At 40.5% G+C, this 12915-nt stretch overlaps 1 protein-coding gene across 1 annotated transcript in view; it reads left to right on the top strand.

Moving 5' to 3' along the window:
• Positions 1 to 11088, top strand: part of nnt2 (nicotinamide nucleotide transhydrogenase 2) — a 71606-nt gene extending 60518 nt beyond the window's left edge. Inside the window, exons 20-22 of the mRNA XM_080214355.1 lie at positions 1647 to 1765; positions 3362 to 3477; positions 10814 to 11088. Of these exons, the coding sequence (XP_080070481.1) occupies positions 1647 to 1765; positions 3362 to 3477; positions 10814 to 10960 (382 nt within the window). The 3' untranslated portion in view covers positions 10961 to 11088. The remainder of the gene's footprint in view (positions 1 to 1646; positions 1766 to 3361; positions 3478 to 10813) is intronic.
• Positions 11089 to 12915: the final 1827 nt, after the last annotated feature.

Below are 12915 nucleotides of genomic sequence, written 5' to 3' on the forward strand. Positions count from 1 at the left end.
GTACTGTTCTATATGTAGATATCAAAACTACTGTTGATTTATAGCAAATAGAATGAGGGCAGCATAGTGGTTAGCACTGCTGCCTCACAGCGCCAGGGTTCAGTTCTGGTAGCGGGTCACTGGGTGTGTGGAGTTTGCACTTTCTCCCTGTGTCTGTGTGGGTTTTCTCTGGGTGCTCCGGTTTCTTCCCTTACTCCAGAGATGTGTGGGTTAGGTCGATTGGCCATGCCACATTGATCCTAGTGTCAGGGGATTAGCAGGGTAAATATATGAGGTTACAGGAGTAGCGCCTGGGTGGGATTGTGCTCGGTGCAGACTCAATGGGACGAATGGCCTCTTTCTGCACTGTAGGGATTCTATGAGTAGGTCATTCGGTCCTTTGAGCCTGCTCCAACATTCATTTTGATCATGGTTGTTCATCAAATTTAATGCCCTGATTCTGCTTTCCCTTCATTTCTCTTGGTCCCTTAAGCCCCAAGAGCAATATCTAATTTTCCCTTGAAATCACACAATGCTTTGGCCTCAACTACTCTCTGTGGTAGTGAATTCCACACATTCAGCACTTCTTGACTGAAGAAATATCTCCTCATCTCAGTCCTAAACGATTTCCCCCTAACATCAATGACTCCTAGTTCTGCACTCCCCTAGAATTGGCAACATTCTTTCTGAAACTATCCTATCTAATCCTGTTAGAATTTTATAATTTTCTATGAGGTCCCCTCTCATTCTTCTAAACTCCAGTGACTATAATCCCAACCTACTTAGTTTCTCGTCATATGACAGACCTGCCATCCCAGGAATCTGCCTGATAAACCTTCGCTGTACTCCCTCTATTCCGATAAGGACACTAAAACTGCACACGATATACCAGGTGTGGCCTCACCAACACCCTATACAATTGCAGTAAAACATCATAGAATCCCTACAGGCCAGAAGGAGGCCATTCGACGAATCGAGTCTACACTGACCGCATCCCACCCAGGTCCCACTCGCACAACCCCACATGTTTATCCTGTTAATCCCCTGACACTAGGGTCAATTTAGCATGGCCAGTCAACCTAACCTGCACATCTTTGGCGTGTGGGAGGAAACCGGAGCACCCGGAGGAAACCCACGCAGACACGAGGAGAATGTGCAGGCAGTGACCCAAGACTGAAATTGAACTTGGGTCCCTGGCGCTGTGAGGCAGCAGTGTTAATCACTGCGCAACCTATTCCTATACTCAAATCCTCTTGGTATGAAGGCCTACATACCATTTGCCTTCATTACTGCCTGATTCAATGCGCACATGTGAATGGTGAGCCAAAAGAAAAGTGACAGAGCACAAAGAAAAGGGGACATGTCCTCTCTCTGTCTGACCCCAAAAACCTGCCTGATGCTTGAGTTTAATAGATGTTACAAATGGAGCAACAGATATCCAAGATGAACATTTTTGAAGTCTGCATCAGGCAAACAAAATTTTATGAGAGAACAACCCAGTTCTTTCACTCAAGAATAATGTTGCCAGTCTGTTCAAGGAAACAAACCAATTTAGTTTCTTGACAAAGGCACAGTTCGATCTTTGAAATGATTTGCTATTTATACAGGAGATGCTTATTTCTAATAATGAGCTTATTTTCAGTCATTGTTGGAATGATATTTCGTAGGTTTGGAATACACCCTGTCGCAGGACGAATGCCGGGTCAACTTAACGTACTGCTGGCTGAGGCCGGTGTGCCTTATGACATTGTCTTAGAAATGGATGAGATAAATGAGGACTTCCCAGGTAAGAGCAAAACATTAATTCAGAAGCACTGCCAGAAACTTATGCAATGTTTAATCTCAGCTTTATCTTTTTGCTGAAAAGAGAGATACGTTGCCAAAGTTTTTCATTTTGCACTCATCAGGACAAACACAAGAATGCCAAATTTCAAATAACCACGACACTTAATGCTACAGAGTATTGATTGGTTGGCAAGTCGACCCTGATTGGCTGAGGCATTGGCATTGGAAAAGCCAAACTCCTGGATAATATAAAAAGATGCAAAGCTTGAACACATCCCTTTTGTCTTCTGAGAGCAGGACAAATGTTCATTGGTTCGAACAAGCATGAAAACAGCACAAACTCGACTGACTGGCTTCCTGTTGCTTGCTTCATGGCAATGACCCAACCGAATCGAGTGGATTTGCTAATCAATCAACACCCTTTTCTCCTGTCGTATAAATTACATAAGAGCATACATTATTAAGAGCAGGAGCATAGGGCACTTGGCCTCTCGAGCCTGCTCTGCCATTCAGTAAATTCATGGCTGATTAGATTGTAATTTCCTACCTACCCCCAATAACCTTTCACCCCCTTGAGAATCTATCTAATCCTCTAAAAATATTCTAAGGCTTGGTTTCTACTGCTGGTAAGCCCACGGCGGGGGTGCGCCATTGGCTGGGCCAGAAGATCCTGCCAACATGAGAAACTGGAAAATTCCAGCCACCATCTTTTACTTTGGAGCATTCACAATGCAAATTACTGTAGAATTAAACCATGAATTAACAAAATTACTTTTGTATCCGAAACAGTTCAGCAAGCATGTTGGGCTTACTGAGCTTTTTGGACAGTACGGTGGCACAGTGGTTAGTGCTGCTGCCTCACAGCACCAGGGACCCAGGTTCAATTCCGGTCTCAAGTGACTGTCTGTGTGGAGTTTGCACGTTCTCCCCATGTCTGCACGGGTTTCCTCTGGGTGCTCTGGTTTCCTCCCACACTCCAAAGATGTGTGGGGTTAGGTTGATTGGCCATGCCAAATTGACCATAGTGTCAGGGGAATTAGCGGGGTAAATATGTGGGGTTACAGGAATAGAGTCTGGGTGGGATTGTGATTGGTGCAGACTCGATGGGCCAAATGGTCACCTCCTGCACTGTAGGGATTCTATAAAGCGTGGTAATATATCTGAAAATTGCCTGCAGTCTACGAGTTAATACTAAAATAACATTTCTGTTTAAAGTGCTGTAATAAATACATGCACGGAGGTAGCAAATAATACTTGCTTGGGAAGTAAGTGCAAGGGTTTATTTCTTCAACTGGCAGCAGGCACTGAAAAATAATGAGTTCTCGTGTATTTGCTATTGTAAGGAGAAACATATGTTTGACATTTATTGGGGTTATTGTTTGCATCTAATGTTTTGAATGCAGAAAAACTGATCAGACAATATTGATAACAACTGACATACCATTTATTGTGGCAGAAACCAGTAATCTTTGATGACATTGTTCTGTACTCTGATTCAAAATTAATAAACTGTTACTGTATAATGTTACCTTATTTTTAAGATGTTGTCTTCCATAATAAAGGCATAACGTCAGGCTGTTGTTTCTGTGTCCTTTAGAAACGGATTTGGTTCTGGTTATTGGTGCCAATGATACGGTAAATTCAGCAGCACAGGAAGATCCTAATTCCATAATTGCCGGTATGCCCGTCCTGGAGGTCTGGAAAGCCAAGCAGGTGAGCACAAACTTTTTTTTAAAGTATCTGGTAGAATAGATGGAATTATTTGAGATGGAATCACGGTATTGGTTCAGTATTTCCTGCAAAGTAATTTGCTTTGTAAATAATCTCAATTATTGTAATAATTAGTTAAAGTTTATTTATTAGTCACAAGTAAGGCTTACATTAACACTGCAGTGAAGTTACTGCGAAATTCCCCTAGTCACCGCAGTCCGGCACCTGTTTGGGTCAATGAGCCTAACCAGCGCATCTTTCAGAATGTGGGAGGAAACCGGAGCACCCGGAGGAAACCCATGCAGACACAGGGAGAACGTGCAAACTCCACACAGACAGTGACCCAAGCCGGGAATCGAACCCGGGTCCCTAGCACTGTGAAACCACTACTGTGCTACCGTGCCGTCCAATAATTACAATAATTAATAATAACTACAATAATTTACTCTTGTTCTAGGTTGGCTCTGACTAATTCATTGGAAAGAGCTATGCTTATATATTGTATTTCCAATGGGATTTTGCTTTAATATAACATTTGGGATCCTAGGCCAACTGTAATCTTGATCCATGCATAATATTTCTTGGCAAATGTTAAATATGTTCATTAGCAGTCAACTGTAGAGACGCTAAGACTGATTCTTGAGTGCAAATTGTTTTTCCGATACTTCGTTCTCCTCAACATACCAAAGAACACAGAATGTCAATTCGATCATCAGTGGTCAATCAATCGATTTCCATGGGATACAAACCAAATTGGTGTTCCTAATTGATGTCCTTTTGGTCTTAAGCACATCATCCTGTCCCTTAGGAAGACTGTGTTCTAGGAATCTAAAACAGCTCTCATCGTACACACTTTCAGGAGGCAGCCTAAACACTACATTTCTGTTCATTTCAACTCTTTATATTTTTGCTGTTTACAAAACAACTTTCATTTACATCGTGGCTTTAACTTTCCAAAGCAGTTTACAGAAGGATAATTGAACAAAATTAACACTGAATCACGTGAGGAGGCATCAGCAGATGACCAAAAGCTTGGTAGGTTTTAAGGAGCATCTTAAAAAGAGGAAAGCAGGTGAAGGAGAAGATGTTTAAGGTGGGGAGGGGTGTGGATTTCAAAGGTTAACAAAGCTGCAAGTAGTGGATCAACTAATGTGGGAAGATAAATAGAAGAGCACAGATATCAAGGACTGAGTGTCCAGAGGAGATTGAGGTAAGGCAATGTGAGGTCTCGGAAAAAATTGTAAATAAGGGTGAGAATTTTAAAATTGTAGGGGTGCTTATCCAGGGGTCAGTGCAGGTCAACAGGCACAAGGTCGCTGGGTGAACAAGGCTTGGTGCAAGTAAGGATATGGGTGCAGAGTTTTTCAAAAGTTTTAAGTTTATGGAGCATAGAAGATGGGAACCTAGGAACAGTCGAGTGTAGAGGTAACAAACGAGGATTCAGCACATGAACTAAGTCAGGGTGGAATCGTTGATGTTATGGAAGCAGAAGCAGGCGGTCTTAATGATGGCCGGATATATCAAAAACTCACCTGGGGTGAAAAAAGTATAAAATCCCCGGTTGTTCAGCTGGGGAGCAGGTGATATTTACTCTGGCAGTCATACACCCCCTGTTTGTAATAGTTCAGAATGTATCCAGCTAACTAATTCTTACTTACTCTGCACTTCTTTGTGCAACAGGTCTCAAACCATACCAGTCTTTTCATCTTGCCTCACTCTCCTGCTATATGAGAGGAGTCAGGGTAATACCAAAGCAGATAGCATGTTAGAGAGAATATGTTTTCCCATCCTAGTGTCAGGATGGCCACGAATGGTTTGGCAAGTGAATAAAAGGGTCTGGCCAGCTCTGACAAATTTGATTTGAAAGTACAAAAGAAAGAAGTCCAGGTTCTCGCTATTCCCCCAGGTTTCACGAGCTTTGGGGTTGACAGGCCTGGTCGAACGGATCAAATATATTTTCCACTGTCTGGTGCGGTGCACATCTCTGGCCTTCCCAGGGTGGAAACACCATTCCTCTTCCAAACTCCTGAATTCTTTTTATGGCCTCATCTGTTGCGGTTACTGTTGCTCAGCACACTTAACACAACAAAAATAAATACATTTACAAAACTGAGATTTGGTTTCAGTTGCTGCATTTCATAAAGTAGAGAAGCTTTAGGTATTGTGGACTTGCATTTAAAATAAGCATTCAGCTTTTTTAGTCCAAGCATAACATTTCTTGGCCAAAGAGTGATTATTTGATGAAGCATTGTGACAGTTGAGGTGGATTCTTGGAAGTTGTGTATACATTTTCTTTGCTTATTATTTTCAACAAAATATCCAGTGGGATGGAGTTGAGCACAGACGTTTAAGAGACATCAGTACTTGGGAATGTATTTTTTCCCCTCTATTTCTGGCATGCAGTATCAGCACTGAGTGCACCCAGGCAGATATTGCAGAGCCAAAGACAACGCCCTCTCCAGCAATATTCTTTAACCCTAACCTCAGAAGAGAATTTCCCGCTGCATCGGCGTGGGTTTTCAGTTTGCAGCATAAATTACGGACAGGATTATCACGCCTTGCTGAGCATGGGAACGGATGTGAACAGGGCCAGAAAAATAATGGGGCTAGTTGACCTGTAGATTCCCAACTGGGTTTCCTTGGCCATTGTTCGCCAATCTTCTATCCATGCCAATGTATTAGCCCTATCACATGAACTTTTATTTTCTGTAATAATGTTTGATGTGGCACTCTATCAAATGCCTTCTGGAAATCTCAGTGTAGTAAATCCAATGATTCTCCTTTTTTCACAGGTTACTTCCTCAAATTACTCCAATAAGTTGTTAAACATGATTTCCCTTTCACAAAATCATGTTGAGCTCTCCCTAATAAAACTGGCCTCATCCAAGTAACATCTTCGATAATAGCTTCTAACATTTTCCCTAGGAGAGATGTTCATCTCACTGGCACGTAGCTTACCACTTTTTGTCGCCCTTCCTTTTGGAATAATGGAATTACATCTGATATCCTCCAACCTAATGGAACCTTCCCTGAATCTCAAGAGTTTTGGAAAATTAAAACCAATGTATCAATTATCTCACTGGATACTCGCTTTAAGACCCTAGGGTGAAGTCCATCAGGACCTGGGCTCTTGTTAGCCCACAGCTCCAGCAGTTTATTCAGTACCACTTTTCTGGTAACTCATTTTCCTGCGTTCCTCCCTCTCTTCCATTTCCTAATTTAAAGCTGCCTCTGGGATGATAGTTGTATTCTCTGTAGTGAAGACATGCAAAATACCTGTCTAATTCATGCGCTATCTCCTTACATTCCATTATCAGTTCCTCTGACACACTTTCTGTAGGACCAACGCTCACTTTGTTAACACTTTTTAAAAATATTTACCAAAACTCTTACTATTTGTTTTATATTTCTGACTTGAATTTGTCCAATATTCAAAGATTAGTAGGGAGGGAAATATTGTCATCCTTTTCTGTTCCTTATATTCTGTTCAATCTTCTGAGCCATCAAGTTATTTAAATCTCCACGCCCTTTCTTTTTTTGGGGGGGAAAGAAACCTGCTTTGACTTTGCTTGCAAGTTCACTAACTATTTGTTAACATAAGCCTGAGGGTTATCATTATACGATTAGTGCTGCTTCACTGTTTACAAAATCTAACATAACCACATTGGCGGGCTGTCAGTTTATAGCTTGTTTGACAGTTCAAAGTGCTTAAAAAAGAGATTGGCTGTCTTTGGTTTGAGACTATGAATACAAATGTTTGTTTTCATAAAGATTGAGTACTTGAGGGAAGTATTTGTTTTTAATAAATATTTAAGTGCCTGAAGAAACTTAAATTTATTATATTATTTATGATTCAGCCAGTTTTTCTTTGGTGAAGTCTCTAATATACACTTAAAACATTCTTTTATTTCATCTCACCGTGGCTTCTAAATCTGCCCATGGTAGACACTGGGTGAATTGATATGGACAGTGGAAGGGCAAACGATGGTGGGTGGGAGACATATAGTATCATGATTTGGCATGAATGGGGCATGGAGAGTATGTAGGAGGCTGTTTTGTTTTTACAACAGGGACTGTAGTCCTGAGCACAAAGGCTTGTCTTAAAATTGGCACCCTGCAGTCCCTGTGGTTATTTCCAAACTGTTTCCAGAGCTGACTCTAGTTAGCACCTACTCCCCCAGAATGGAAAGTGATCTAATTCAAGGCAGTTTCTCCTGAGTCGTTCAAAATTCTGCAGTGTTGATTTGGGAATGACATTTTGGTCCTTATTTAACCTTCTAATTTGTTCCACGAGCTTTTACTTATAGACGTGCTTTCCCAGTACATAGAGAGGACCAGGTGCAGTGTATCTCTTGGGTCCGCAATAAAATTTAGATTTCTATTTCTGCTCAAGTTAAGATGTTTCATTGTGTGGACATTTTTTTTCTTTGCTTCCTATTCCAGTGCAAAGATCTGTGTACTCTTTCACCCATCTGCCATTCCTAAACCCAGCTGTTTAATTGATTCAGATCTCTGATTACAATCAATTGCCTTTACACCATCACCCAACTAAATAAGTAGGAGGCCTTCAGAAAATGACCCCATTGTGTGTCATAATTGAATATGAATAATGGAAAATATCCACACAACAAAGAGAAGATCCTCCTGAAAGATTAAGGATGAGCTTTTCTATTCATCAATCATTTCCCCCTTCTTACCACCAAGTTGGTTTGCACTCCAATTAAAGATACTTATTGCCATTTATTCTGTGATGTGGTGTGGAGGAGTCAAATGGCTCCCCTCTTTTCCTTCCTCTTCATTTGACCAATTCATGTTTTCTTTTGAAGAGAATATACTTGATAATTCAGTAGGTGTTTAACAGTTTATGACTGTGCTCAGTAACCAATCAGACAGGTTTTTATGAGCTTAACAAAGAAAGAGATTAGCTTTATTAGACTTAAACGGCTCTGAGGAAAATAAAAAACTACACGCTGCCATTTGTGCACACTTGAAATCACACATGCACACCAGTCGACCTCACAGCAAGGAAGGATAGTTTTATGAGTCCAGAGAAATGAAGGGTTATGCATTCTGTAATTTGACTAAGTTGGCTTCAGTATGAATTTGGAGGTCCCCATACTTCCAATTCAAATGTAGGCAGCTGATTTGTATTTATTAGTGTCACAAGTAAGCTTACATTAACACTGCAATGAAGTAACTGTGAAAATTTTCCAGTCGCCACATGCTGGCGCCTGTTTGGGTAGACTGAGGGAGAATTTAGCATGGCCAAGGCACATAACCAACGTGTCTTTCAGACTGTGGGAGGAAACCAGAGGAAGCCCATGCAGGCACAGGGAGAACATGCAGACTGTGCGCAGAATGGACAGCCTGGAACGTGCTGCCGGGAGCAGATTCTATAACAATATTCAAGAAGCATCCGGATAGATACATGAATGGGCAGGGAATAGAGGGATATGGACCACATAGAGGCAAGAAAATATTCGATTAGAGAGGCATCTATGTCGGCACAGTCTTAGTGGGCCTAAAGGCACATTCCTATGCTATACTATTCGTTGGTCTTTGTTCAGACATTGATCCAAGCCAGGAATTGAACCCAGGTACCTAGCTCTGTGATATAGCAGTGCTAACTATTGTACCACCATGATTTGATTGGTCTCCGGGGCATGGTCATGCTGGGTTAAATTCTTTTAAGAAGTCTCTAACTGCAGTAGGGGTGTCTCTGGGTGGTCATGGTCAGCAAACAGAGTCTGAAGCTTGAAAGATGTGAGTTGGTGAGAATGGGACAAAGGAGTAACCTCACTGAAGTTTCATCATCTCAGCTTCTTGTCGCCTTATTGCAGCGAAAGAGGTTGTTGAAATACGCCTGTCACATGACCATCACTCAGCGATCCAAATATGGCCGTATCTAGGGTATTCCCCCTTTGAGCTTGCTCAATTTGTGTCTGGGAATCCCTTCTCTCGGGCTTTTGTTCAGGTGATTGGGTTTAGCATATTTGCTTTGTGGCTTGGTGACTTCATGTCTGTGAACCTGCAGTTGAATATCCCAGGTGATTCCCTTGACACCTTGCTAACAGGGGACAGGATATGGTGTTCACTCATTCTCCTGAGGCCCTTCTCCTTGATGGGTCTTTGCGAATGTGGTGTCTCCACATTTGCAACATGGTACCTCCACATTGTAATGTGGGGGTACCATGTTGCAAATTAAACAGTCACCCTTGACGTGAGCCCAAGGCACACTTTTAATCTGTTTTTTTAAACTCTTGTTTCTGAAATTTCAGTTTGGGTTTGCCAGTTGCTGGATTCAAAATCACTATTTGACGTAAAGCTCATCGTCACAAAAACATGGTTTAATAATTTGTTCAAATCATTCTCCAAAGATCCAGCTAAATTATAACCATTAGTTCCACATTGATTTTATAATTATAGGAATTGATGTTTAATTCTCCAGGTTCACATTTCATTGTTTTATTGAATATTCTGTGACCCCTGTACTGTTGTTGTGTTTATGTAAATTGTCAAAAATACTCCTTAGCCGAGTATCACCCATCTGTCTTGATTTAAAGAAAGCATCTAAAATTTAAAGTTCATTTATTATTGTCACAAGTAGGCTTACATTTACACTGCAATGAAGTTACTGTGACAATCCTTTAAGTAGCCGCACTCCTATTCAGGTACACTGAGAATTAAGCATGGCCAATGCACCCAACCAGCACGTCTTTTGGACTGTGGGAGGAAACTGGAGCACCCGAAGGAAACCCATGCAGTCATAAGGAGAACATGCAGACTCCACACAGACAGTAACCCAAGCCGGGAATTCCGGTATATACCTGGGAAAGGGTACGGGGATACATTTCAGGCAGCATCCAGCATACTCATGTATGTCATTGTTGAAGGCAGACTGAGGTCATTGTTGCTTTGCCCTAACAACATGCCTGAACTACATTGCCATGTCAGAAAATCACCCTCCACTAGTGTGACATTGCTTGACTTGTCACACCAACCAACTGTGGCAGCCATTGGGTTATAAAGTAGTGCTCAGGAAAAGTGGTAGAAAGAGGTAAGAGAGGGAGGTAATGTCAGAATAAGAAGGTAAGAGCTTGTTTGTCAAAATTGGGTTTGATTTTCCTGAAGTCAAATTGGTACAAATAGTTTCAAAATGATGTTTGAAGTTAAATTATAATCACTACCATAGAACAAGTAGCTGATATGAAGTGACAAGTGGAGGTAACTGGAACGGAATGTTTATCCCAAGTGTTCTAACTTAACCACAGAAATTCCAATGGAATGTAAATTTGGGCATAAGAATTTAGTGACTTGTGGAACTTTCCTCCTCCTGCAGGTTATTGTGATGAAGCGAACCCTTGGAGTTGGCTACGCTGCAGTTGACAATCCTATCTTCTACAAACCTAACTCTTCAATGCTGCTAGGTGACGCAAAGAAGACATGTGATGCTCTGCAGGGCAAGATTAGGGAGATGGAAAAATAAACATTGATACAGAAATATTATACTGAATAAACCTGCTGTTCTGTTCCAGAATTTCATGCTTTGAAGATTACAGAAACTAACAGAACACATAATCCAGGGGAAATTTGAAAATAAATATTTTCCTATTATACTTGCATTCATGTTATCTTTTATTACTGGTATTGTTTTCGTGAAAGTTCCAGTCATAGTAATTACAATAAATTAATTCCAGGTTAGATCAGGAAATATTAATACTTGCATCACAAATGGGAGTGTACTGCTAAACTGCTGTTTTGGGTTTTTCATTTTTCAGTATTTTATGTCTTTTTGTCAAAGGCTGCAGTTATATTTGGACAATTTGATAAACTAATTAAAAAGAAGGGGAATTGTGGACGGAATCGTGTTTAGTTTCGCAAACGGCTCAGCAGAAAAGTTCCCAATTTTACTTTTGTTATCTTTAAATATTTTCCAGTGTTTTATTTTAGGGTGGATTTGTTTTAAAGGATTTTACTTTACCTATTTTCCCAATTAAGGGGGGCAAGGTGGGGAGGGGGGTTGGTGGGTGGGTAGGGCTGGAACCCAAGAGGCACTAGAAACACTAGCTTTTAGATTACAAGCAGTTCTGCAGGGGAAAAGGAGGATGAAAATGATAGCAAAAGGGAGGGGAGATCAGGAATTTCAGAAAGGAAAGGTTAGGTAGATTGGCCATGCTAAATTGACCTTAGTGCCGGGGGATTAACTGGGAAATATGTGGGGTTACGGGAACAGGGACTGGGTGTGATTTTGGTCGGTGTAGACTCGATGGGTGGCCTCCTGCACTCTAGTGATTTTATGAAATGAGGCAGGTGGCAATTGAAATATTTAAAAGTCACTTGAGTGACTGGCCTTTTTGATAGTGTGCTGGGAAGTGGCCCCAACCCCATTAGTGATGCTGAAATTGTGCAATAGTTTGTGAAAATCATATTAGTAGGTAAATCTGCCAAAACTTGAATCTATTGTTAACTAATATGTTAAATACAAAAATATATTTAATGTTGAAAGACAACGTGACCAATTTCAAAACACACCGTGACTAACATTTCACTATTGAGATTATATTTATATTACCAACTGAATGTGCTTATGACTGATACTGTTTTCATTGAAATTGTGAGATGTAAAAAGAACATGCTGGAAATTTAACTTAAATGGTGAGAAATATATGGAATACACAGTGGTTTACTCAGTCTTTGAAGAAGAAAGACTAATGACAATTTTGCATTGAGGTCCTCAGTAGAAGAGAGATGCAATGCTTACATATTTTAGCAGAATCAGATCGTGAGGTAGCTAGGAGTGTCAAATCAGGTTGGAACAATGTGGACACAATTATAAACTGAAGATGCTAAACTTATAGAAGGGTAGTTATATATAAAGTTGGCTTATGGAATGAGTAATACAGTATGATCGCTGCAGCATTTTTAAAATTGTAAATGGATGTCTTGAGTAGACTTTGAATATGTGCTTCCATATTGTATTTTCAATGTGAATGAACAACAGCTAATTACAAAAAGTTCTGTAGAAACTTTTCTTCTGTTGTCATTTATCATTAAGACGTAAACCAAAAGCGATCTATTGAGTTTTTTTTTAATTGAGTATAATTTGAACTCAAAGAAGCTTCATTTTATTAAAGGTTAAATGGAATGATCAAAAAACAAATAATTAACAATATAATCCAAAATCTTAAAGCCAAGCAGATGTTGCCCATTGTTCACTCCATGACTCACATGCTGCATTTGTTTTACATGACGACACTGTTAAAGAATATAATGACTCAGATTTTGCAAAGAAAATAATAAGGCTATCAGCAATCAACATTTTTTAAAATTCTGCAACAATTTCTGATGCCCAGATATGTGTACATAGAACCATAGAGCACTACGACACAGAAACAGGCCCTTTGCCCCTTTTTGGCTATGCTGAACCATTTTTCTGCCTAG

This window comes from Carcharhinus amblyrhynchos, chromosome 28, assembly GCF_965287045.1.
Source record: "Carcharhinus amblyrhynchos chromosome 28, sCarAmb.v2.hapA, whole genome shotgun sequence".
NCBI classification, from domain to species: domain Eukaryota; kingdom Metazoa; phylum Chordata; class Chondrichthyes; order Carcharhiniformes; family Carcharhinidae; genus Carcharhinus; species Carcharhinus amblyrhynchos.